At 43.3% G+C, this 27,263-nt stretch overlaps 1 protein-coding gene across 2 annotated transcripts in view; it reads right to left on the bottom strand.

Annotated features, from left to right (window-relative positions):
* The window catches only part of SPOCK3 (SPARC (osteonectin), cwcv and kazal like domains proteoglycan 3), a 493,521-nt gene that overhangs the window by 324,209 nt on the left and 142,049 nt on the right, over positions 1 to 27,263 (bottom strand). For both annotated transcript variants that reach the window (XM_030191577.1, XM_030191578.1), the window contains one exon: positions 3,015 to 3,060. In XM_030191577.1, the coding sequence (XP_030047437.1) occupies positions 3,015 to 3,060 (46 nt within the window). The remainder of the gene's footprint in view (positions 1 to 3,014; positions 3,061 to 27,263) is intronic.

Below are 27,263 nucleotides of genomic sequence, written 5' to 3'. Positions count from 1 at the left end.
TAGACTGAAAATGTTTTAACTATCATAGGGGCCCTTTGACTAAACTGTATGAAATCTTGCCTTAGCATGTTTTAATGCAGACGTTTTCCATGTGCTAAGCTCTGATTTAACACAGCATGTTTTTTTTACTTGAAAAAATATATTTTTTTATGCAGCCATTAGGGCATGCATCACCTACTAGGGTTAATGCAGAAACACTTACTGCCTGATATCTTGAGAGGGAAAGTTGACTATTAAATTTAATATTTATAACTATACCTATTTAGGAGGTGATGAGTGCTCCCATATTTACTCTTATGTTATAAGGTTAGCGCATGCTAATCAAAACTCACTAGTTTGATAACGCAGGAATAATCACTCTCCACCCATGACATGCTCCCTCCACAAAAAATATATATAAAAAAATAATTAACATGCATTTAGCATGTGAGAGCAGGGAATTAACCATAACAAAGCTTTAACACATTTTGTGGAAAACATTTTCTCATATACTAAGGCCCCTGTTTACAGGCTGGTGATGCGGTACTGCTGACACAGCCCATTCATGCAATGATTTTGCTACTGAGAGAAAAACATGTGATTTATACTAAATTGAACCCACCGATTCCAAATATGAACTCCGAATTTGCCTGACAAGTCTAGATTTTAAGACATATATGCAAAGCCTATTCATTTATAATATTAATGCATTATATATTGGAAATATTCCAACGGACATGCCCGGACCTGTCCGGACTCGCTCAGACAGGTCTATTGGCTGATGTCAGCAGTAAGTATATAAGGCAAGATGGATAGACGCAAATGTGTTAACAATCCGGACAATTTCTGTCAAATTGGAGATCAAGATAAAAGCTGGGCACCTCATGTTTGTTGCACTGTGTGTTACTCTGGGCTAACGCAATGGTTGAATGGTAAAAGGAAAGGAATGGCTTTTGCAGTGCTGATGGTTAGTATAATTAAGATGAAGTTCTGAATAATAAGTGATTTTTGGACTGTGTATGTTATAAAAGTCGGGTTGTTTGGGACAGAATTGAATGTCTGATGGTTTGGCATGAGCAGAAAAATCACCATTCAGACTGTTATTTTTGCATGACTAAAATCGCTGGATATTCAAAGAGAAACAAGTCACAAATTGCGTATCCTGACTGTGAGTCTGCTCTTAATCCAGTACCACAGATGCAGAGAATCCAGTGCCTGCCTCTCCCGCAGCAGGAACGGCAATTGAAACTGACGCTTCTGATCCTGATGAAGAAGAAGATGTTGATTGGCATGATGTATTTCCTGATCCAGAACAACTGGAGGGTCAGCCGCACTTGCTGAGCCAATCAGATTTAGATGATCTGGTAAGAGAAAAGTCAGAACTGCTAGTTTCTAGACTCCGGGAATGGAATTTGGTAGAACGAAGCACCACAACTTCACACTTTCATCATTGACACACCAAGTTAGCTGCATACTATGCAATGGAAAGCGATGTCTGTTTCTGTACTGATGTAAATGGTCTTATGATGGAGTTAGATAGTACACATGTTCCCAATGAATGGAGGCTATTCATAGACTCTAGCAAAACGAGTTTGAAAGCTGTCTTGTTGCACAATGGTAACGAAAAACCATCTGTTCCATTGGCTCATGGGGTTGGAATAAAAGAGACCCATGCTTCTATGGAGTTAATTTTGAAAATGATCAAATACTCTGAACATAAATGGAATATTTGTGCTGACCTGAAAGTGGTAGCACTGCTGCTTGGCCTACAGTTAGGGTACACAAATCATATGTGTTTCTTGTGCCTATGGAACAGTCGTGATGACAAAAATCATTACAAAATGAGACAGTGGCCTCTCAGAGTCGAGCACACAGTTGGTCAGTACAACACAAATCACTGGTCGATCCACTTCAAGTTTATCTTGCACCACTTCACATTAAACTTGGTTTAGTCAAAAATTTTGTAATTGCACTTGATCGTGATGGAAATGGTTTCCAGTATTTGAAGGAGATGTTTAGCACACTGAAAACTGAGGCTAAAATAAAGGCCGGAATTTTTATTGGCCCCGAAATCAACAAACTAATGCATTCAGAACAAAACTCAACCCTCTGGAACTTGCAGCTTGGGATGCATTTGTGCTAGTAGTGCAGAACTTCCTTGGGAACAGACGAGCTGAAAACTATGCTGAACTAGTAGACAACATGCTTAAAGCATATGAACAATTTGGCTGCCGAATGTAATTGAAAATGCATTTCTTACATTCCCATCTTGACTTTTCTCACCCAATTTGGGACACGTAAGTGACGAACATGGAGAGAGGTTCCATAAAGACATTTCTACAATGGAGAACAGATATCAAGGCCGCTGGAATCCCAACATGATGGGGGACTACTGCTGGTTTTTGCAAGGGGAAAATATGACCAGTCACAAACGCAAAAGTAGATGCCTGAAGCACTTTTAACAGTACTGGGCCTTGCTGAAGTAAGACTTTTAAATTGGAATACGAGACTTTTTTGAAATTTTGTTATTCCATTACATTTTCATATACTGTTTACTATGAAAAATTTGAGGTAGATCAGGTAATTGTTGGAGTAAAACTCGTCTGTAAAAAATTATTCAATGCTTTCCAAGTGCTTAATTCATTTGGACAAACTTATGCATAACAAAATTTCCTGAGGTGTTACAACAATTCTGACTTCGGATTTGGAATACGCACACTGAATTTAGTGTGGGTTTTGCCCAATAGCACACGAAAAAAAATTTTTGTTGTGCTGTGAGCTATTGGGCAGACTGGATGCACCGTTCAGGTCTTTCTCTGCCGTCACTTGCTGTGTTACTATGGGGCTCATTTTCAAAAGCGGCATAAATCTGCCAAGTAAATGGGCTGTGTTGGCAATGCCGCACAGCAGCCGCTAGCACGGCTTTGTAAATAGGGAGGTAAGTGTATGATAGGGCTTAATGCCCTTTAGCAGAAGGGCTCCATAATTAATCTTTCCCAAAAACAAACATTATTTTGGAATAGACAACATCTTACCTTGATTTAAGGATTTACCAATGCTCCCTGTGCGGAAGTAATCATCCTAGGGGCAAAACAATAGGAATTTTAATGTGACAAGAGGATCCACCAGTGATCCCAAATGAATGTACATCAACTGAAATGAAGGCAAAATATGAAAGACTGCTACAAACCTCCACTTCCTGCATGGATAGGCAGCGGAAATAAAAGAAAATAGGTTACAGTTCATGATAGAAATACACTTTCACAGAAACATAAAATGTAATAACACTGTTATTTCAATTATTTAAAAAGTATTTATATCAATTTCAAATTTTTAATAGAATGCAGAAATTGAGAAGGAAGAAGGATGGCTAGTTTTTTGTTCTTATACATAGCATAGACCAAAAAAAGCAAGATGTAGTAAATAATCAAGTAAACATTTTAGAGAGTTGACAGTCTGACATGGCCACATTTCGCTCATAGGTTACTTCAGGAGAAACAAACATGCAATACCTTAGGGCCCTGTTTACTAAGCTGCATTATAGGTACGCTAGTGTTTTTAGCATATGTTAATGCTAGAGACACCCATAGGAATATATCCTGGGCATCTCTAGTGTTTAGCGCACACTAAAAATGCTAGTGAACCTTAGTAAGTAGAGCCTTTAGTTTTCTGAACTGGAATTTATTATTTATTTTTAAAAAATATACCTTGCCTACAAACAAAAAAACTAAGCGGCTTAATATTCAAACATTCACAATTGAAGACGATACATAACAAAAAAGTCCTAACAATAAAACCTACCCAGATTACACTGAAAAAAAAAAATCACACTTTAAGAGAATGCTTGCGAAAGCAAACCTTTTCAGAACTTTTTTAAACTGAAGAGAAGATGTACAAAACCAGACATACTTTAGAAGATTTCTCCACAGTAACGCTCCCACTATGGAGAATGCACATGAAGATGTCTCAACATAGTGAATCTTATTCAGATCTGGCAAGGACATACGCTTATCAAATTCAGACCTTAAATTTCACTGCAGCTTATACATTTGTACAACTTCCTTTAAATATCATGACATGGGCTGATATAAACTCTAATAAATCAAGATTTAAACATTATATTGAATCTGGTATTGTACTGGAAGCCAATGTAATTGTTTCAAAATTGGTGTTGCATGTTCATAGCTGATCCCTCCAAAAATCAATCATGCTGAAGCACTTCTGTACATACTGTAAGTAGATACGTATTGCCACACTGGGGCAGACCGAAGGTCCATCAAGCTCAGTATCCTGTTTCCAACAGTGGCCAATCCAGGTCACAAGTACCTAGCAAGATCCCAAAACAGTACAATAATTTTATTCTGCTTATCCCAGAAATAGATCTATTGCAGTAGAAAACTAGTTGGCTGCAGAGGTTGTCTCATAGTATCTCAAACGTCCATATATACCATTTATTGGTCTGGTTCTAAGGACTGTGTATGTTTCTAATCATTGATAGCCTCCAGCCAACCAGTAGTACAAAAAAGTACTCATGTACATATACAAACTTACATCGAAATATGTACTACTGGTCAAATATTTCAAAAATTCAACATTATTGCAAAAAACGCAAATAATGCACTAAAGGTACTTAGCTTGCGGGCTCCAGGCTCTATCCTATTGTTTTCTGAAGCTGGAGCTTCCCGAGTTCCATCATAACTTAGTAAAGTTTAACTGGCAACTCCGATGCCGTTGTGCGCCCGACAGGACCCTGTTTCGCGGTCTCTGGCTTTGTCAAGGGCATAAATCAAGTATTATCAGCTGAGATCAACATTTCGATCTCAGCTGATAATACTTGATTTATGCCCTTGACAAAGCCAGAGACCGCGAAACAGGGTCCTGTCGGGCGCACAACGGCATCGGAGTTGCCAGTTAAACTTTACTAAGTTATGATGGAACTCGGGAAGCTCCAGCTTCAGAAAACAATAGGATAGAGCCTGGAGCCCGCAAGCTAAGTACCTTTAGTGCATTATTTGCGTTTTTTGCAATAATGTTGAATTTTTGAAATATTTGACCAGTAGTACATATTTCGATGTAAGTTTGTATATGTACATGAGTACTTTTTTGTACTACTGGTTGGCTGGAGGCTATCAATGATTAGAAACATACACAGTCCTTAGAACCAGACCAATAAATGGTATATATGGACGTTTGAGATACTATGAGACAACCTCTGCAGCCAACTAGTTTTCTACTGCAATAGATCTTAATCTGATTAATGTTGTGTAGTTATACAAAGTCTTTTTGAGATTAAGTGTAGCCATTCTTTTGTATTTTTGTATCCCAGAAATAAGCAGTGATTTTCCCAAGTCCATTTTAATAATGGTCTATGGACTTTTCTATTAGGAAGTTATCCAAACCTTTTTTAAACCCGGCTAGGTTAACTGCTTTTACCACATTCCTGGCAATGAATTCCAGAGTTTAATTACACGTTGAGTGAAGAAATATTTTCTCTGATTTGTTTTAAATTTACTACTTTGTAGCTTCACTGTATGCTCCCTAGTCCTAGTATTTTTGGAAAGAGTAAACAAGTGATTTACGTCTACCCATTCAAATCCACTCAGTATTTTAAATCTCTATCATATCTCCCCTCGGCTGTCTTTTCTCCAAGCTGAAGAGCCTAAGCCATTTCAGTCTTTCCTCATAGAAAAGTTGTCCCACCCCCTTTATCATTTTCGTTGTCCTTATCTGTACCTTTTCTAATTCCACTATATCTTTTTTGAGATGCGGTGACCAGAATTGCACACAGTATTCAAGGTGCAGTCGCACCATGGAGCGATACAAAGGCATTATAACATTCTCATTTTTATTTTCCATTCCTTTCCTAATAACACCTAACAATCTATATGCTTTCTTTGCCACCACAGCACACTGAGCAGATGGTTTCAAAGTATCATCAACAATGCTAGATCCCTTTCTTGGTCGGTGACTCCTATCATGGAATCTTGCATCACATAGCTATATTTCAGGTTCCTCTTTCCCACATTCATCACTTGCTCACATTAAACATCATCTGTCATTTGGATACCTGGTCTCCCAGTTTCATAAGGTCATCCTGAATTTTTCACAATCCTCTTTGAATAACTGTGTCATCAGCAAATTTAATTACCTCACTAGTTATTTCCGTATGTATATCATTTATAAATATGTTGAAAAGCAGCGGGTCTCAACACAGATCCCTGCAGAACCCCACTATATACCCTTCTCCACTGAGAATACTGACCATTTAACCGTACTCTCTGTTTTCTATCCTTTAACCAATTTTTAATCCACAATAGAACACTGCCTCCTATACCATGACTTTCCAATTTCTTCTGGAGTCTTTCATGAGGTACTTTGTTAAACACCTTTTGAAAATCCAGATACTCAATATCAACCGGCTCATCTTTATCCACATGTTCGTTCACCCCTTCAAAGAAACGTAGTAGATTGGTGAGGCAAGATTTCCCTTCAGTAAATCCATGTTGGCTTTGTCTCATTAATCCGTGCTTTTGAATATGCTCTGTAATTTTGTTCTTTATAATAGTCTCTACCATTTTGCCCAGCACCGACGTCAGGCTCACTGGTCTGTAATTTCATGGATCACCTATAGAACCCTTTTTAAAAATTGGCGTTATATTGGCCACCCTCCTGTCTTCCAGTACCATACTTGATTTTAAAGATAAATTACATATTACTAACAATAGTTCCGCAAGTTCATTTTTCAATTCTACATCCAGTACAGGAGATTTTCTACTCTTCAATTTGTCAGATTGCCCTATTACATCTTCCAGATTTAAAGAGATTTGATTCAGTTTTTCTGACTCGTCAGCATTAATTATCATATCTGGCACCGATATGTCTCCCACATCTTCCTCAGTGAAGACCAAAGCAAAGATTAATTCAATCTCTCTGCTATGGCCTTGTCTTCACAGAGTACCCCTTTTACTGCTCGGTCATCTAGCGTTCCAACCAATTCTTTTGCCAGCTTCTTGCTTTTAATATACCTAGAAAGGTTTTTACTATGCATTTGAATGATTTGACACTTGTTTTAGCCAGCCCTAAATACAAAGCATTACAATAATTTAATCTAGTTAACATGGAGGTGTATTTTCAAAACACTTAGACTTACAAATTTACGTGGAGTGGTATTTTCAATATGACTTCTAAGTCCAACTCTGGATGTTTTGCTAAGAACATCCAAAATTCAAGTGGAGAATATAGCCATTTTCAAAACAGAAAAACATCTACAGTATCTTTTGTTTTCAAAAATGGCTAGTTGCTAGATGTTTTTGTATTTTGTGTGTTTATCTTTTTGGTCCATTTTCGAAAAAAAAAAGCACATACAAGTGAAAAACGCACAAAATCAAGCCATTGGGATGTAGGAGGAGCCAGTATTCTTAGTAGACTGGTCCTACAGACATCCCAGGAAAGCAATGGGGCACCCTAGGGGGCACTGCTGTGGACTTCATAGAAATGCTCCCAGATACACATCTCACTGTTGCTCCCTTATCTTGTCTGCTGAGCCCCCCACAAAACCCACTACCCCCACCTGTACACCACTACAATAGCCCTTAAGGGCGAAGGGTGAAACAGTATGTGGGTACAGTAGGTTTGGGGTGAGCTTTGGAGGGTTCACAGTTTCCACCACAAGTGTAGCAGGTACAGTTAGGAGTGGGCCTGGGTCCACCTGTTTGCAGTGCACTGCACCCACTACTAGACTACTCTAGGGACCTGTATGATGCTCTAATGGACCTCAGTTTTACATCTGGCACAGAGACTGATAACGAATGTTTTTAATCACATTTTTGTGGGGTGGTAGGGGGTCAGTGACCACTGGGGGAGTAAGGGAAAGTCATTCCTGACTTCCTTCAGTGGTCATCTGGTCATTTAGAGCACCTTTTTGTGTCTTATTTGTTATAAATACAGGTCTAGCTCAAAATGTCTTAGTGTTAGTTCTGGATGGTTTTGTTTTGTTCCATTATGGCTGAAAATGTCCAAGTGTTAGGAACGCCCATATCCCGCCACTAACACATCCCTGACATGCACCCTTGTGACTTGAATGCACTTCTGACAGACTTCATAGAAAAATGTCTAAATTTGGTTTTGAAAATACCAATTTGGACATTTTTTGTGAGAAAAATGTCCAAATGCAGATTTATACCACTTTTGAACATTTTTCGCTTTTGAAAATGAGCCCCATAGCAACACAGCAAGTGATGGCAGATAAAGAGCTGAATGGTCCATCCAGTCTGCCCAACAGTCACCCTCATCAATTCATGATTAAATTAACAATGGATGTGATATTATGTGCTTGATCATGGTCTTTGGTGTTACTGGGACATAGACCATAGAAGTACGCCTAGCTCTGTCCTTATGTTCCAACTAATGGAGCTGCCATTAAAGCCCACTTCAGTCTATCCAAATCTGTCTTATCATTATGGAACCCAGACCGTAAAAGTCTGCCCAGCACTGTCCTCGGTTCTGGCTACTGAAGTTGCTGATGAAGCCCTTTCTAGCCCATCCTAAACTGGATTGCCATATACAGAACACAGACAAACAAAATGTGCTGAGCTTATTTCTTCGCAGCCAGAGTTGCCACCCAAGTGTCACTCATGCATCCACACACATGCAGCCATTTAAGTTTTCTTTCTTTTAAATACAGTGCACTCCATTTAAGTGCACGTTGGATAAGCGCATGCTCTATTTAACTGCATGCTGTACTTCGGTCCCATTTTTGGTGCCATCAGTTTCTATGGGGACAAACTTTGGTTTAGCGCACCACTGATAAGTGCAAGATTCGCTTACATGCATGGATTTAAGACCGCTGTTCTGCAGGGAAGACGCCGCATAAGCCTGCGCATGGAATATGGAAGTCGATTGGTGCATGACAACCAACGAGATTTCAAATTTACCGCCACTTTAGCTGCCACAGGCAGAAGTAGTGAAAGAATATTGTTAGAGTGTACACTGGGGTTGTCGTCATCGCGGCGGAACTGTAAGACGTTAACACTGGCTGAACGAATAGAGGTTCTTAAAAAATTAGAAAACAAACAAAGTCAAACATCTATTGCCAAATAATATGGTGTCAATCCCAGTCAAATTTCACGTGTCTTGAAGCAGAAAGACCAGCTTCTGGAAGACTGGCAAAACAATACAAATTCACAACGGAAACGATAACGGACGGGAAAAGTTAAGGAGGTAGAAGATGCTCTTCTTAGGTGGTTTTCTTGAGTCAGGAGCAGACAGTTTCCTATCAGTGGTCCACTGCTTATGGAGAAAGCTAACCAGCTAGCTGAAAGTCTTGGACTAACTGAATTCAAAGCCACTGTTGGATGGTTGGAAAGATGGAAGGAGAGGAACAACATAAAATTCAAGAAACAGCATGGTGAGAAACAAGACGCTGATGACTTTGGTGCTGAAAATTGGGGTGTTTCAGTCCTTCCTACCATCTTGAACGAGTTTGCACCTCGTGACATTCTCAATGCTGACGAAAACGGTCTCTACTGGCGAGCGATTCCTGATGGAACACTTGCATTCAAACATGCCGAAACTACTGGAGGTAAAACGTTGAAGGACTGACAGACGATCCTCCTTTGCTGCAATATGGATGGGAGTGAGAAGTTAGAACCCCTTGTCATTGGAAAGAGCAAACAGCCCCATTGCTTCAAGAAAGTTAAGTGACTTCCTGTGTCATACGAGGCTAATGCAAATTCATGGATGACTGGGGAAATTTGGAAGCAGTGGCTAAAGAAGTTAGACACTAGAATGCGGGCACAAAAGCATCAGATTTTGTTGCTTTGTGATAATTGTGCTGCACACAGGGATGATGTCAGGCTGTCTAATGTCAAGGTGGTCTTCCTGCCACCAAACACTACCTCTCTGATCCAACCTATGGATCAGGGCATAATAGCCAATCTCAAACAACATTATCGGGCTCTTGTGCTACATCGTCTGATGAGCGTTATGGATGACCAGACTGGCAAGGATAAACGTGCTGTTGAACTGGCTCATAATCTATCACTGTTGGATTCCTTACATATGCAGAAAGAAGTCTGGAATCATGTTACACAGGCAACCATTGTGAACTGCTACAAGTGGGCAAGCTTTGTTAAGGATGTGGAGAGGGATGAAACAGATGCAGCTGTTGTAAACGTGTCTGAACAGGTTATTGACATCCTAGCCGGTGTTACTGAAGAGGAGCTCCATTGCTACATAGCTGTTGATTATGATCTACAAACAGCTGAAGACAGCACTGATGTCGAGATATGCGCCTACACGCAGGCAACAATGGCTGATGATGGAACAGATGATGAAATGAGCAGTGAGGCACATGCTGACGAAATTCAACAACCTCCTCCTGTCACTTTTGCAAGAGCGCTGGAGAGTTTCAACACTGTGCGGGCCTATCTGGAGGCCACTGGATATCAGTGCTATGACAGTTTTTACCGTCTGGCAGACGTAGTCTATGGAACTCACAGACCCACTAGTGTACAGAGGACTATAACTGATTACTTCAAGTAAGCCTAACGTCAGTTAACGGCGACTGTATACTGTACGTATAATAATAAACAGTACTGTACATATGTTTATCAGATGTCAAGCTTCTTCGGGGCACAACGGTTAAGTGCATGCTCCGGTTAACTGCATGTATTTATTTGGTCCCAGACCCTTGCACTTAAGCGGATTGCACTGTACTATCCATTTTCTACTTAGAGATCCTCTGTGTTCATCCCTCACCTTTTGAATTCCATCACTGTTTTTGTCTCTATCACCTCCTTCAGTAGGACATTCCAGGCATCAACCACCTTCTCCATGAAAAATAATTCCCTGACATTACTCCCAAATGTACCACCCTACAATCTCAGCTAATGTCCTCTAGTTTTACCATTTCTCCTTCTCTGGAAAATATTTGTTTCTATATTAATACCTTTCAAGTATTTATATGTCTCTATCATATCTCCCCTCTCCCTTCTTTCCTCTAGGCTGTACATATTCAGGTCTTACAATCTCTTCTCATACGTCTTATGGTATGCCCCATATCATTTTTGTCACCTACCTCTGGACTGCTTCTAGTCTTTTTACTTACATCCTTACCAAGATATGGCCTCCAAAACTGAACATGATACTTCAAGTGGGGCCTCACCAGCAACATGTACAAGAATATCAACACCTCTTTTCTCTGCTGGGTACACCTCTCTCGATGCAGCCTAGCATCCTTCTGGCTATGGCCACCACCCTGTCATACCGTTTTGTTGTTTTTAGGTCCTCAAACACAATCATTCTAAGGTCCCTCTCCCTGTCTGTGCATATCAGCCTCTCAACTCCTCAGACATATGACTCCCTTGGATTTCTACTCCCCAAATGCATCACTTGCACTTCTTTGCCTTACCTTTTCACCTTCCGGCAATGTTGCTCACAAATATATTGAACAGAATCCACCTCAGCACTAGTCCTTGAGGCACTCCACTATTCACCTTTCCTTCCTCCAAGTGAATTCCATTGACCACCACACTCTGGTGTCTGTCTGTCTGTCAACCAGTTTCTAAACCAGTTCACAACTTTGAGTCCTAACTTGAGTCTGTCAATTTTAATTAAGAGCCTCCTATAAAGAATTGTGTCAAAGGCTTTGCTGAAATCCAGACCTCATAGACTTGCCTACTAGGAATGCAAAAAGATCATCATGAACATTCCTCAATCTCCACTACCCCAGTTGTAAAGGACTAAAATATAAATCCACATACGCATCCAGCTTCTCCTACGTATGCACGCAATTATGGAACGCATTACCGAAGGCCATAAAATCAACACAAGACCTAACAATCTTCCATAGACTACTGAAAACGGACCTGTTCAAGAAGGTTTACCACAACGTTCCATCCTATATACAAAATAATTAGACTTTATGCGAACTAGACAAAACCGAACTCTTGCCGCTTGACTGTTTAACCTCATTGCTATTAAAGAAAGCTACACAATACGCACTACCAATCTATTTCCTAAGTTGAAAATGACATCTCTATCGTCGATGACCTAACTTATGTTAAAACTCACTTTATCACTTAGAAACCTCTATGCAATGCCATAATGCATTCCTCTGTACCATGTATGTATGCACCTTAATGCAAAACCATTTGTATGCAATACCACAATGTACTCTTCTTTACCAAGTATGTATGCACCTAAATGTAATACCGTTTGAAATCCTGTACCCGGAAATGGTGATCGCCATCACTGCATAATGTAAGCCACATTGAGCCTGCCAATAGGTGGGAAAATGTGGGATACAAATGCTACAAATAAAATAAAAATGTAGATTATATCTAGTACACATCCTTGATCCAATTCTCTGGTCACCCAATCAAAGAAAATTCAATCAAATTCATTTGACATGATTTATGTTTGGTAAAACCAAGTTGCCTCTGATCTTGTAAGTCATTGGATTCCAGAAAATTCACTATCCTTTCCTTCAGCAATGCATCCATTACTTTTATAATAACCTAAGTGAGGCTTACTGACCTGTAGTTTCCCACTTTTGTTGAAAAGGGACCACATCTGCTCTTCTCCAATCCTGTGGAACCTCTCCCAACTCCAAGGATTAAACAAATCTTTAAGAGGATCTGCCAGAACTTTTCTAAGCTCCCTCAATATCCTGCGATGGATGCCATGGCTTTGTCCATCTTCAATTTTTCAAATTGTTCAAAACCATGTTCTTCCGTAAACAGTGTGATATCCACTCCATTCTCATATGTACCTTTAACAGCTGATCATGATCCTTCTCCAGGATTTTCTTCCATGAACACAGAAGTACTTGTTCAGCACATTCGCTTTTTCTTCATCACTCTCCAAATAGTGGTCCATAGAATCTTTCATTCTCACAATTCCATTTTTAGCTTTCCTCCTTTCATTAACATACCTGAAAAACTTCTTGTCTCCTTTCCTTACATTTCTAGCAATTTGTTCAATCTTCTTTCACCAGACATATCTCCCTCTTGGCTTTTTTCAGTTTCATCTGTTATTCTTTTTTTTGTGTTCCTCTTCTTGAGTTTTCCTGTATTTCATGAATACCAACTATTTTGCCTTTATTTTCTCAGCCACCTATTTGGAGAACCATATTGGTTTACTTTTTTTCTTGCTTTTATTTACTCTACTCACATAAAATTCAGTAGCCATTTTAATATCTCCTTTCAGCCTGAACCACAGTCTTTCTTGTATGTTTTCCCATCCCATCAGCTCTTTCTTCAGGTGTGCCCCCATTTTTCTAAAGTCGGCATTTTTGAACTCCAGGACTTTGAGTTTTGAGTGGCTGCCCTCCGCTCTAGCTGTTATATCAAACCAAACCACTTGATGATCACTATTGCCCAGGTGGGCACCCACTCTGTCATTAGACACACTATCCCCATTTGTGAGCCCCAGATCCATTGTCTCTTCTTCCGTCATGGGTTTGTCACCCTTTGTATGAGCAGAGCATTTTGAAAGGTATCCATGATCTCCCTACTTCTTTCTGAGCCTGCAGATGGAACTTTCCAGTACGCATTTGGCAGGTTGAAATCTCCAAGTAACAACACTTCCCCTTTCTTTCCCAACTTTTGGACATCAGCAACCAGATCTTTATCAAGCTGATCTGATTGTGTTGTAGGTCTGTAGACAGCACACATGTGGGTAGTAGTTTTGTTTTCTCACTTCAAGGTGATCCATATCGCTTTTTCTTTTCTGCCCCCATGTTCATGGAGGCAGGATGCATTGTTATGTATATTTACTATGAGTATTATTTGTATTCAATTGCATTGTCTGTGTATAGATAGCACTGTGTATTGGAGCTGCTATCCCTATAGTTTACAGTATCCTATAATTGCCTCCTTTTGAGTTCTCCTTATTAGCTGTTAATTCTGAGCTAGGGACAGCCCTCCCTCTCTGCCCCTGGGGAAGTGTGAGTGAGTCCCAGTCTTCCTAGCATGCCTTTCTGATCAGCAGATGTTCTGATGTCTGAGCCATCCTTTAATCTACTGCGATTTCATCAAAATTCTGCACCATTTCCGAGGCCATTTTCTCAAGTCATTTTCCCAGGTCAATATTCCCACATTTTCCCCTTTTGAGTATATAGCTTTACCTCTCAACTGGGCCGAGGTTCTGGCCATCTCCTTGCCTCTGATGTGGCTAGATATGGACTCTGTGCCTGGGTAATGTAAAAGAAGGCTAATGGCACCAGATTTCAACCTAGCTCTGAGTGAGATAGGTCAAAAAAATGAGCAATTCACTAACATCCTACCATTATGGTATGAAGAAAATATATTTAAAGGCCCAATTTACATAGAACACTAAGATGAGAATTGAAGCATCCAGTCTGGGGTCTGCACAGTTCCCCTGGTATTTTACAAAAGGCTCTGTCCAACACCTAGAAAGATTTTGGAAAACACCAGTGTACTTTCCAGCATATTCAGTGGGAGCAATGATTTCATAACTGCTACAGTGAGAAAAGAGTGTATCATTCTCCCCCTCCATCCCCATGAGCATGTCTGCAGCTTTTTAAAACAGGTTTTCACAAAATTCAATAACTCCTTCATTCTACTATAAGAGGAGTTTGAACTGTATGTGGAAATGGATAGGGAGCCAAAGAGGTGACTTGAGAGGGCTATTATGAGCATAACGAGACTGGAGGAAAATAAGCCGTGCAGCAGAATTTTGAACAGATTGAAGAGGAGAAAGGTGGCTTAGTGGGAGATCTGTAAGAAGCAAGTTGCAGTAGTCTAAGCGAGAGGTGATAAGAGTGTGGATAAGGATTTTGGTAGTGTGCTCCAGAAAGAAGGGGCAGATTTTGGTGATATTATAGAGAAAGAAACGACAGGTTTTAGCAGTCTGTTGAATCTGTACAGAGAAAGAGATGAGTTAAAAATGACCCCCAAGGCTACGAGCTGATGAGACAGGGAGGATGAGAGTGTTATCCACAGAGATAGAGAATGGGGGAAGAGGAGAGGTGGATTTAGGAGGAAAAATAAGCTCAGTCTTGGTCATGTTTAGTTTCAGATGGCGGTGAGGCATCCAAGCACCAATGTCAGACAGGCAGGCTGAAACTTGGGCCTGGATTCCTGCTGAAATTTCTATGTGGAGAACCCCACCCTTGAGCCCCAATCTCCCCACCAGGCAAACCCTATCTTAATACCCTCCCGACAAACCCCAAATTCACCCAAGCATGACTAATGTTGGAGCAGTGGTGATTCCTTGATGTTCCTGTCTCATGGATGCCAAGGTTCAAAATGTCACTGGTTGATCCTTAGCAGTAGTGTCATGAAATATCACTAGGGGTCAAATTGCCAAATATGGGCTGATCACAAATCTTTGTAATGCTCTCAATAGCTATCAATACTAACATAGCTACTGCTCAAAATGTTCAGCCTCCTACGTCCCCTGCACAGTGGGCAAGACATTCATCTATATGAATACCTATGTTTCTTTTAGGACTCTTAAGGTTCAAAATTCAAAAGTATGTATACGGTTAGCAGCTCTCAATGTTAGTTGCTTAAGTGCTTTAGTTTAAAAATTCTGGTCCACTGAATAGATGACTTTCAGCTGGACAACTCAACATACAGCCAATGTCTAGATGAGGGAGGGGCCCTGGCATCCCAGGGTCACGACCAAGGCTTATCCAGATAATGGTAATATTCAGCCACGGTCCAGATAATATTATCCATTTAGTAAGACTGCATACAGTCCTAATTTAAATGATTAAACTATCCATTTGAGTTTAGCACTACCTAGTTGACAGTCCTTCCTAAAAGAACAAGGTTTCTGAATAAACCTATCTTTATGCAGCAGCTTTAAATATTGGCTTCCTAGTTTTTGTAATTGTAGCCTTAAAGACACCCTTAAAAAATTCTATAATTCCAGCCAAATACGAATGTTGAACAAATATCTGGCTATTTGCTTGATAGGTACACCAGTCTATGCGGACAATTCTAGAAATGGGTGCCACGTATTAGGCGCCCTGATGACAAGTGTGGGGACTAATTCTAAAATATTCTAAATATAATAGAAAACCCATGAAGGAAACTTGAAATCCAAGTATATTACAAGATTTTCTTTACTTATATAAATCTCAAATGAGACAAGAACCATCAAACAATTAACAAAAAAATATAATAGCACTATTGTGAATGGTCAAAAAAAATTAATAATGATATAATTCTGATGGAGCTCTCAATATAGCCTGCCACCCACATCAATGAGCGGTAGCAATCATATGGCATACCTCTAACTCATTAGGCTTCATTTTCAAATAGCCCAGCTTATAAATTCTCATACCTCTATCAGGCTCATTCTTGAAAGAGAAGGACGCCCATCTTTCGATACAAATCGGAAGATGGGCATCCTTCTCACAGGGTCGTCCAAATTGGTATAATCGAAAGCCAATTTTGGACATCCCCAACTGCTTTCCATTGCAGGGATGGCCAAAGTTCAAGGGGGCGTATCGTAGGAGTAGCGAATGCGGGACTTGGGTGTGCCTAACACATGGATGTCCTCGACCCATAATGGAAAAAAAGGGTGTCCCTGACGAGCACTTGGATGACTTTACCTGGTTCTGTTTTTCTTACGAGCAAGGCACAAAAAGGTTGCCAAAATGACCAAATGACCACCGGAGAGAATCAGGGATCACCTCCCTTTACTCTCCCAGTGGTCACCAACTTCCTCCCACCCTCAAAAAACATCTTTCAAAATATTTTTTGCCAGCCTCAGGTGTCATACTCAGGTCCATCACAGCAGTATGCAGCTACCTGGAGCAGTTTTAGTGGGTGCAGTGCACTTCAGGAAGGCGGACCCAGGCCCATCCCCCCTACCTGTTACACTTGTGGTGGTAAATGTGAGCCCTCCAAAACCCACCAGAAACCCACTGTACCCACATCTAGGTGCCCCCCTTCACCCGTAAGGGCTATGATAGTGGTGTACAGTTGTGGGTAGTGGGTTTTAGGGGGGGGGAGTTCAGCAGACAAGGTAAGGGAGCTATGTTCCTGGGAGCATTTTATGAAGTCCACTGCAGTGCCCGCTAGGGTGCCCGGTTGGTGTCCTGGCATGTGAGGGGGACCAGTGCACTACGAATGCTGGCTCCTCCCATGACCAAAGGGCTTGTATTTGGTCATTTCTGAGATGGACGTCCTTGGTTTCCATTATTGCCAAAAATCAGAAACGATCAAGTCTAGGGACAACCATCTCTAAAAACGACCAAAATTTCAAGGTTTGGGCATCCCCGACCATATTATCAAAACAAAAGATGGACGTCCATCTTGTTTTGATAATACAGGTTTCCCCGCCACTCCATCGGGACATTTCACGAGGACGTCCTCAACAAAACTTGGGCGTCCCTTTTGATTATGCCCCTCTAGGTATATTATCATAGAGCTTCCATGTGATATTAGCGTCCATGTTCAACACATTGTCTAAATAAATATGTGCAAAAAATGTATGTACATGATTCTTTATCTCATTAGCACAGTCAATTAAGGAAGTGTATAACTTACATTACTCTGTAAGTTTTTTTGCATTACTGAGATCCATGCCCATGACCCACCCATGCTCTGTCCAAATGTATGCCCCACCTTGCAGTTGTGCAATAGCAGTTTAGAAATGTATGCAATGTACAAGTGTAAATGCCACTATTTACATGTGGAGATGCTTCTCAAAAAGAACTTTCTTAGTCTCACAGCTATAAATTAATATTATCAAGGTGGCTGAATAAAAGTATTCACCTACAAGTGTAAAGGGGCATACAGATCCTTTTGCTACAGTCTGTATTCCTCCCAACAGAGGAGAGAAATTGTGGTTGTCAATATGCAAAGTGTATTGAACCTTTTGTTATGGTACTTCTCTCAAAGAGTGGCAGCAATGGTACAATCCAGGCTGATGGTTGATAAAATCCAAGATGATTTAAGACAGCATGCAGCTGTCCTGCTTTAAGTGCACCAGACTGAGAAGGGAGCTGAAAAGGGATAAGCAAGTTGGGTTTTTTGTCTCTACCTTCCTGCAATAGGTAGAGAGGGCCATGCTATAAAGTTTCTGCTGTGGTGCCTCTGGCATTTTACTTTAAGTAGGTATTCCTGGGAGATTCAGCTCTGGAGTGGATAGCACACCTCTTACTCTGAGACTCTTTCTCATGTAGAAAGAGGACCCTGGTCTGAGTTCCAGCACCAATTAAATATCTATGAAGGAACAGCAAGAAGTGTGTGTTAGGTGCCTACCAACCAAAACATACCCAGTAGGCTTGAAATTTGAAAAGAAAACAGAAGAGAACAGTGTAAGAAGTCCAGAGAAAAGTAAAGAAGAAAGATATAAGTGACAGAGATAAGACTTAGAGCCCAACATGAGTTCAAAGGAAACCTAAAGTTCAGGAGGAAAGAAAGGCTGCCTCAGGAGACTGCCCGCCAATCTCTGCTCTGTATCTTATGAAAGCTACAAAATCTGTTCCACACAAAACAATACAAACTCTGAGATGTTTCCTAATAAAGCATTTCTTTAGAACACCAAATGCTGTGTGAAATGTCTTCTTGGAACTATTTATAGCTAAACACTGGGGCCAGAAGGGAACATTTTTCCATTAGAAAATCTATGGCAGGGTTTGAAAAATATGGTGGGCCTTAGCTCTGGTATTAAGTGTTGTGTGAATTTGTGAAGGGGGAGAGGGAGGGGAAGTAGAGCACTGCACTGTTATAAAAGATCTTGAATTTCTTGCTGAGCTAAAGTATAGAAAAATAAGGAAGATGGAGATGTGCTAAAATCAAAGAATTTAATGCAACACACAGAATTCTACGTTTTTTCTATTCACTAAATTATTTTGATCCTACATGTAAACTTTTAAAGAAGGCCCCATACAGATTTCTTCAAAAGCATGCATGTATGTATGAGAACGTAAGCATAACTAGATCATGTAGTGAAACAGCATCTTAAACAGGTATCAATCTCTCTTGTACGTACATTTCCTAAGATTTAGAGCCATGTGTATTAAAGTGTAATAATATTTTACAGTTACTGTAGGGTCTTTTTGCTAAACTGTGGTGAGGTTTTGTAAATTTCACATGGTAGCAGCCCCAACCTTAGAGCAGAAAGTGCAAAGCCAGTGAAGTAAATGCAAGGAGTGTGCCCAGCATTTGCCCTGCATGTAGCACAGGTCTCACTTGAGTGCCCACACTAACTGCCACTGCATATAATGCAGGTGAGGGCCCAGACCAAGGAAAATAAATAAATAATGCAGGCATAGCTGCAGCAGTGCAAATTTGCCAGGAACCCCAAATCTCTCTACTTGGTAGTGACCATTGCACTGATTCCATTCTTTCCTATGTGTGCTCCCGATATGCCTGTATAAGATCCCCCCATATGACTCCCTGCTTCTAATCACCCTGTGCAAGATTCCCACCTCTCGATCCCCTCTATAAGACTCCCCTCTCTTGATCTCCCCATACAAGATTACCTCCTCTTGATCACCACATACAAGACTCCCCCTCTGCATCCCCCTCTACAACCGATTCCACCTTCCTTTTCATGTACAGATATCCATGGCCTGCCAACCCCCTTCCCCTATGGTGACCTGGGTGACAGCAGAGAGACACTGCTGCCAACTGGATGCCCTGAGTCACCATTGAAAGACCCACCCCAGGTGAGTTTTGGGAGGTGGTTCCGGGGCGTTAGAGGAGAGTAGGAATCAGGGAAACAAGGTTGTCATAGGAGATGGGCAAGGCTTGAACATCAGGGCACACCATGGATGTCCAGGGGAACTGGGAAGGGGAGTCTGTTGTACGGGGGATCGGGAGGTAGGAATCTTGTATGGGAGGATTAGAAGGAGGAGTCTGTTGTACAGGAGGATTGGAAGAGGTCATGGGGAGGGGGAAGGGAGAGGGGCTTGTCAGTAAAGGTGCTGGCTGTGGCATTTGACTCAAACATAATGCACTACTGGACTGCCGGTATCAAAACTGCACTTCCCTCCTCTTCTGGAGGTGGTAGTAATTGCAGTCATGCTATCAGCAGTCATGACAGATAGCATGTGGTAATAACCTGCGCACTAACTGTCAAGGCAGGTCATCTCTTACTCTGCCCCAGTTCTGCCCTATCCCCACTCATTGCTGTGTTTAGCTAGTGCATCATTTTCACCATTCAGTCCATGTTAACACATGTTAATTGTTAGCATCATTCCATGCTAATGTTTTGACATGAGGTAAGACACGTTAGCAGCTTAATAAAAGGGCTCCTATGTGTTAGTTGGCAAAATTAACATATAGTAACCATGAAACCTATGTGTTGACGTTTGGAGGTGTCCCTAGCAGTTTTCTATTTAGCTAACACAGAGAAATGTCATTAATGTTGGTTAACTGCATTGCAAATAATATGGTACATTTAACTATAGGTGGTGAGGTGCAAGGATGACACAAGACAATTCCCCACCCAAGGCAGGGATGAGATGCTGCCCCCACCTACACCCAGTTTGGCATCTCCCCCTTTCCCTCCTCAACCCTCTTCCCTGCGTTTACCTTATTTTTTTCTTTTTGAAAAGATGGCAGCAACAATGGCAGCAATTGCCATAGGCTGCCCTGCTGCGGTGCCACTAGCACCGGCCTCTTCGCTCTACTGCATCCCACCTCTGAGGAAACAAGAGCTTACGTCAAGAGATGGGCCGCAGCAGGGAGAAGATGCCTGTGCCAGTGTCAGGGAAGCCTTATGGGAATCACTGCCGCTGATGCTGCCACTGCTGCATTTTGGAAATGAAAAAATAAGGTAAACGTGGGGAAAAGGGTTGAGGAAGGAAGAAGAGAGTGCTGCTACTGGAGAGTGCCGCCTCAGTTGCCCTAATGGTAGTGCCAACATTGGTGAGGTGGCATTGATTACATCATGTTATCTGTTTAACATGTGGTAACTACCTTCATGTTACTGTTAAGGTGCAGCCCTGTCCATTATGGAGGTTAATTCTACAGCTTGGTGCCTGCAATTAGGCACAGTGAGCATCAATTCTATAACAGCACTTAAGCACACCTAAGGCATTATTGAATACAAGCATAAACCCACTTTGGTGCACCAAAAGTTAGGTGTGATCACTTATACCTGGCCTGCTTAAGAGGAAGCACCTACGTGCACAATGCTATGCACACAACTGTTAGCATTCCATAACTTGTGCATGTCGCTTTTCACCATGCCCAAGTCCCACCCAGGTGTACACCTCCTGCAGTTGTGTCATAGCACTTACATGCTTCTTTATAAAATAACATGCATGTACTGTATCTGTCAATTAGGGTGGCACTTACACATGCAAGGCACGTGTAACTACACTTGCACATTTATGGAATTGTTTCCTATCTGTTCATTCTCCATCCTGTTGTGTTAGCTGCTAACACAACAGGATGGAGAATGCAGAAACAGACAACATGTATTAACTTATAAAGCACATGTTAACTGTTGATATGTACCCATATTAATTGGGAGCATCTGTTTAATTGTCTCCTAAACATTTAAACAACTTAGCAAGGAAGTGGGGCTTAGTAGTTACAATTTTAACATTTATCTTGACTGGGGTATATTTAATATGACACATTTTTTAATTCAAAACTTTTTTTTCACTTTGCAATGCGTAAATAATATGATCCTTAACAATTTTAAATAAGGGAAAATTAGGTTCTTACCTTGGTAATTTTCTTTCCTTTAGTCATAGCAGATGCAGCCATTACGTATGGGTTGTGTCCATCAACCAGCAAGGGGAGATAGAGAGCACTCAAATTTCACAGTGCCACATGGTCAGCTAGCTCCACTGCCTCTTCAGTATTTGAAGCTTCCAAAGCAGTATAACAAACCGCAATGGGAATAACATGAACTTTCCTCACAGCGAACAATGGCCCCATAACAAGGGCATGAACTCAAAAGGAGGGAATGAACACATCCTCCTGGAGGGAATAAACTCGTCCTCCTCTTTGTATTTATGGAGGGAATACACACATCCTCCTGGAGGGAATGAACGCAACCTCCTACACATGAACTGGAGGGAATGAACTCATCCTCCTATAAGTGAACAAGAATCCTGAAGACTGTTTTCCAACTTTCTCCCAAGGAAGGATTAGAACTTCAGGAAACAAGAACAGAACCTGAAACAGATTCACATCATACAGACAATCATACAGGGAGGGCTCATGGCTTCATCTGCTATGACTAAAGGAAAGAAAATTACCAAGGTAAGAACCTAATTTTCCCTTCCTTGTCATCAAGCAGATGAAGCCATTACATATGGGATGTATCAAAGCAATCCCTATATAGGGTGGGAACAAGTCACACCACGCGCTAGCACTTGTGCTCCAAAACGCGCATCCCTCCAAGCAGCCACATCCAGCCTGTAATGTCGGGCAAATGAGAGCTTCGAAGCCCATGTTGCTGCACTGCAAATCTCATGAAGAGAGAGTGCTCCAGTTTCAGCCCAAGAGGAAGAAATCGCTCTTGTAGAATGTGCCTTAAAGGCTACAGGCGGAGGCCGGTTGGCAAGCAGATAAGCTGAAAAGATAGCTTCTTTGAGCCATCAGGCAATAGTGGCTTTAGACGCTGGAGACCCTCTGCGAGAACCTGATAGTAAAACAAACAAATGATCAGAGGTCCTGAAAGAATTAGTAACTCGCAGATACTGCAACAGAGTCCTGCGCATATCCAACAGGTGCAACTGCCCAAAGGATTCTGGAAACTCCTCCTTAACAAAAGAGGGTAGAAAAGTAGGCTGGTTTAGGTGAAACGCTGAAACCACCTTAGGCATAAAGGAAGGCACGGTACGAACCATGACCCCGGACTCTGAAAATTGCAGAAATGGGTCTCAACAGGACAGCGCCTGGAGTTCTGACACCCGTCTCGCCGAAGTAATGGCCACCAGAAAAACGGCCTTTAGTGTCAAATCTTTCTCTGAAGCTCGCCGTAGCAGCTCAAAAGGAGAACCCTACAGAGCCTTCAAAACTAGACCCAGGTTCCAAGCTGGACAAGGTGCCCGCACGGGAGGACGGAGCCGAAGCACCCCTCTAAGAAACCGTGCCACATCTGGATGAGCAGCTAAAGATACGCCTGCAACCTTACCATGAAGGGAGGCCAATGCTGCCACTTGCACCCGCAGGGAATTATAGGCCAAGCCTTTTTGTACACCATCCTGCAAAAAGTCCAGAATCAGCGAGACAGGAGCCCGCATGGGTGTGATCGCTTTTGAAACACACCAAGCCTCAAACTCGCGCCAGATCCTGGCATAAGCCACGGAAGTGGACCGCTTGCGGGCCTGCAGGAGAGTGGAAATAACATTATTGGAATAGCCTTTGCCTCTCAATTGCGCCCTCTCAATAGCCATGCCGTAAGACCAAAACGGCAGCGTCCTCCATGGCCACCGGTCCCTGCGACAACAGGTTCAGTACCAGAGGTAAAGGTAGGGGAGCCTCCACTAGCATCTGTTAGAGGTCCGCATACCAAGGCCCCCTGGGCCAATCCGGGGCAATGAGAACCTCTTCTCCTGGGTGAAGCCGAATCCGCAGGAGCACACGCCCTATCAAGGGCCACGGAAGGAACACATACCAGAGGCCCAGAGGCCAGGGTTGAGCCAAGGCATCCAACCCGGCTGAGCGAGGATCTCTCCGTCTGCTGAAAAGCACGGGACTTTGGCATTTGAGCTTGTCGCCATAAGATCCATTACGGGCTTGCCCCATTTGGCACATATCTGCAGGAATACTTTGTCTGCCAGTTCCCATTCCATTGGATTGATTTGATGCCTGCTTAGATAATCGGCTTGCACGTTGCTCTGACTTGCAATGTGAGCTGCCGAAAGAAACTGTAGGTGCAGCTCGGCCCAGTGGCAAATCTGTTCGGCCTGCGCAGCCAGCGCTCTGCACTGAGTGCTGCCTTGTCGGTTTATGTAGGCCACTGTTGTCATGTTGTCCGACATCACTCTGACAGCCAATTCTTCCAAGGTCACTTGAAAGGCAATAAGCGCCTGAGAAACCGCTTTCAATTCTAGGCGATTGATGGACCACTCCGACTCGTCGGGTGTCCAAAGACCCTGGGCATGCTTCCCCTTGCAATGTGCGCCCCAGCCCTTCAGGCTGGCATCTGTCACCACTAGGCACCAATCGGGGAGCGCCAGCGGCATTCCTTGCTGCAGCATGCTGTCTGAGAGCCACCACTCCATGTTGAGTCGGGCCGCAGGGAGCCAAGAGAGTCTGCATTGATTTCTGAGATACTGGAGACCATCGTTGAAGCAGGGAATACTGCAGAGGTCTCAGGTGCGCTCTCGCCCAGGGCACCAAATCAAAGGTGGCCGTCATCGATCCCAACAGCTGTACAATGTCCCAAGCTCGCGGGCAGGGCATCCTCAGGAGCAGACGGACCTGATTCTGAAGCTTGCACCGCCTTTGCTCGGGTAGGAATACATATCCCGAGTCTGTGTCGAACCATGCCCCCAAATATTCTAGAGATTGCGAGGGGGTCAGGTGACTTTTGGCTACATTGACGACCCAGCCCAGAGATTGCAGTACTGAGACCACTCTGGCTGTAGCTTGATGGCTCTCTGTTGCGGAGTCCGCTCTGATAAGCCAGTCGTCCAGGTACGGGTGAACCCGGATACCTTCTCGCCTGAGAAAAGCAGCTACTACCACCATTACCTTGGAAAAGGTTCAGGGAGCTGTGGCGAGGCCAAAAGGCAAGGCCCGAAACTGGAAATGTTTTCCCATCACTGCAAACCACAGAAACGTCTGGTGCGGGGGCCAAATTGGAATGTGCAAGTAAGCTTCATTCAGGTCCAGAGACGTGAGAAACTCTCCTGGCTGTACCGCCGCACTGACGGAGCGCAGGGTTTCCATGTGAAAATGCTGCACTCTTAGGGACTTGTTTAATTCTTTTAAGTCCAGAATAGAGCGAAAAGACCCACCTTTTCACGGCGCCGAAATCGGCGGGAGGCACCGGGGGGAAACCGCCCCAATGTGAATCAAGTCTTGTAAGGTCTCCTCTACCGCCGCCCGTTTGGCGGCAGAACCGCATCGGGACTCCACAAACACGTCTCTTATCGGGGCATCGAATTCTATTCGGTATCCTTCTCTGATCAGGTCCAAGACCCACTGATCTGAGGTAATCTTGGCCCACTCCTCGAGAAAGAGGGAAAGACGTCCTCCTATAACAAGAATCGAGGAGGGGGCCGGCGCACCCTCATTGAAAGGGTCGCTCTTGAACTCCAGGTCTTGAGCCTGCTGCTGCGGAACGTTTGTCCGAGCAAAAGGAGTTCCTCTGCTGAAAACCGGCCACAAGAAGTGGACCCAGCAGAATGCCCCGGGTGGTACCTTCTAGCTTCACGGAAGCGAGGTCTATAAGAGGAGTGAACCGCCTGACCCTTGGAGGGAGGCCGCGGCCTATCCTCGGGTAAGCGCTGGGGTTTAGCATCTCTCAGGCCTTTCACAATTTTCTCCAACTCCTCACCCAACAGAAGGCCTTGAAAGGGCAACTTCACCAACCTTTGCATAGAGGCCATGTCCGCCGCCACTGCTACAGCCATCTGTTTAGCCGAAGCTCTGACGATATCATAAAGGGCGTCAGCCAAAAAGGACAAGGCCGATTCCATTCACGGAGCCACTTCAGACAAGGGCTCCGCTCCATCACCGGGCTGTTCCACTGCCTGTTGCAACCATGCCAGGCAGGCTCCAGCAGCATAACAACTGCATGCAGACGCCCGAATAGTAAGACCAGCAATTTCAAAGGACCGTTTAAGTGCTGATTCCAGTCTACGGTCTTGCATGTCCTTCAGGGCAACACCTCCTTCAACCAGGAGGGTAGTTCTCTTTGTCACAGCTGTGACTAGGGCATCCACCTTAGGCATTGCAAAGCAAGCCAAATGCTCCTCACTCAGAGGGTATAATTGCCCCATAGCCCTGGAAACTTTCAAAGGTCCTTCGGGGTCAGTCCATTGAGCTGAAATAAGCTCTTGGATGGAGTCATGCAAAGGAAAGGCTCGAGCAGGTTTTTTGGTACTTGCCATCCTCGGATTTCCAGAGGAGGCCACGCCACTCCCAGGATCTTCAATAGAGAGGACCTGTAAGACAATCTGAAATAAGCACTGGCAGCTCCTCGCGGTGGAAAATCCTCACCGTGGACGGATCATCTGGATCCAGTGGCCCTTCTGCACCTTCCTCTGGTTCCTCTGGCCACGAGGGCCTGCCAGACCCCTCAGAGTCACCACATCCCGACCACAGGGGGAAAAGGGGGGTGCGCCACTCTCTGAAGGGGAATTTACCCTTCTGCGCTTCTCTTGCAGCCAGCTATCAGGGAAAAACGCCTCAGAGGGCAATCCCAGGCCTGCATCCACCGGAGGGGTAGTAAGGGGGGGGGGGCGTAGAAAACCCCTGTGGCTGAGTTCTTTTAAGCGTATATGCATTATGAAGCAATAATACAAAGTCAGGGGAGAAAAACTCGCCCTGGACACCTGGTTCCAGTCCGGGGCTAGTAGCTCTTTGGTCAGCCTCAATTCGAGGGCCCCCTCCGGTCTCCAGACCCTCCGCCTCAGCGGGGGTTGCGCCATGTGGTGCTTTCAAAATGGCGCCCGCTGCCATCTCCACCGAGCGGGAAGAATCATCGCTCGCCATGCTCGGGCCGGCTCTTACGCCTGAACAGCACGTTTTACAGAGCCCCGCTGATGATCTGCGCTTGCCACACTTGGAACAGCGCTTAACACTCTCTGCAGCCATCGCGGAAAAACGGCGGAAAATTCAAAATGGCGGCTTCGCGCCAAAAACGTCCCGATCGCGGGCCCTCCCCGGAGGAGTCAGAAAACACTCTTACCTCACTGGACCGAGTATACAAGCTCCGGTCACGCTGTAGAAACTGAAGAAAACCTCTTGCTTTTTTTTTTTTTTAACGCTGTGAGGAAAGCAGAGAAAACAGCAAAAGAGGCAATCAAATCAACTCCGGAGGTACAGAACAGTGGGAAAGGCAGGGAAAGGTGAACCAATGTGCCTGCATCCACCAAGTATAGAGTGGGAAAGAGCAGGGAAATGGAAACTAATGTGCTCACATCCACTGGGGGGATGGGTAAGGCAGGGAAAGGGCTAACCTATGTGCCTTTAAAGTGAAGCTGCTATAGCCTCTAACACCCCGGCTAACAACTGGCAAGCCAGGAGCCACCCCCAGGCAGATTTTTTAAGGAGCTTGATCAAGCTGCAACCACCCTGCTTGGGGAGATAGAGAATACTGAAGAGGCAGTGGAGCTAGCTGACCATGTGGCACTGTGAAATTTGAGTGTTCTCTAT

The sequence above is a fragment of the Microcaecilia unicolor genome, chromosome 2 (genome assembly GCF_901765095.1).
Source record: "Microcaecilia unicolor chromosome 2, aMicUni1.1, whole genome shotgun sequence".
Classification (NCBI taxonomy): Eukaryota; Metazoa; Chordata; class Amphibia; order Gymnophiona; family Siphonopidae; genus Microcaecilia; species Microcaecilia unicolor.
Note: the sequence above shows the minus strand (reverse complement) of the source record. Positions and strands in the feature narration are given on the sequence as shown.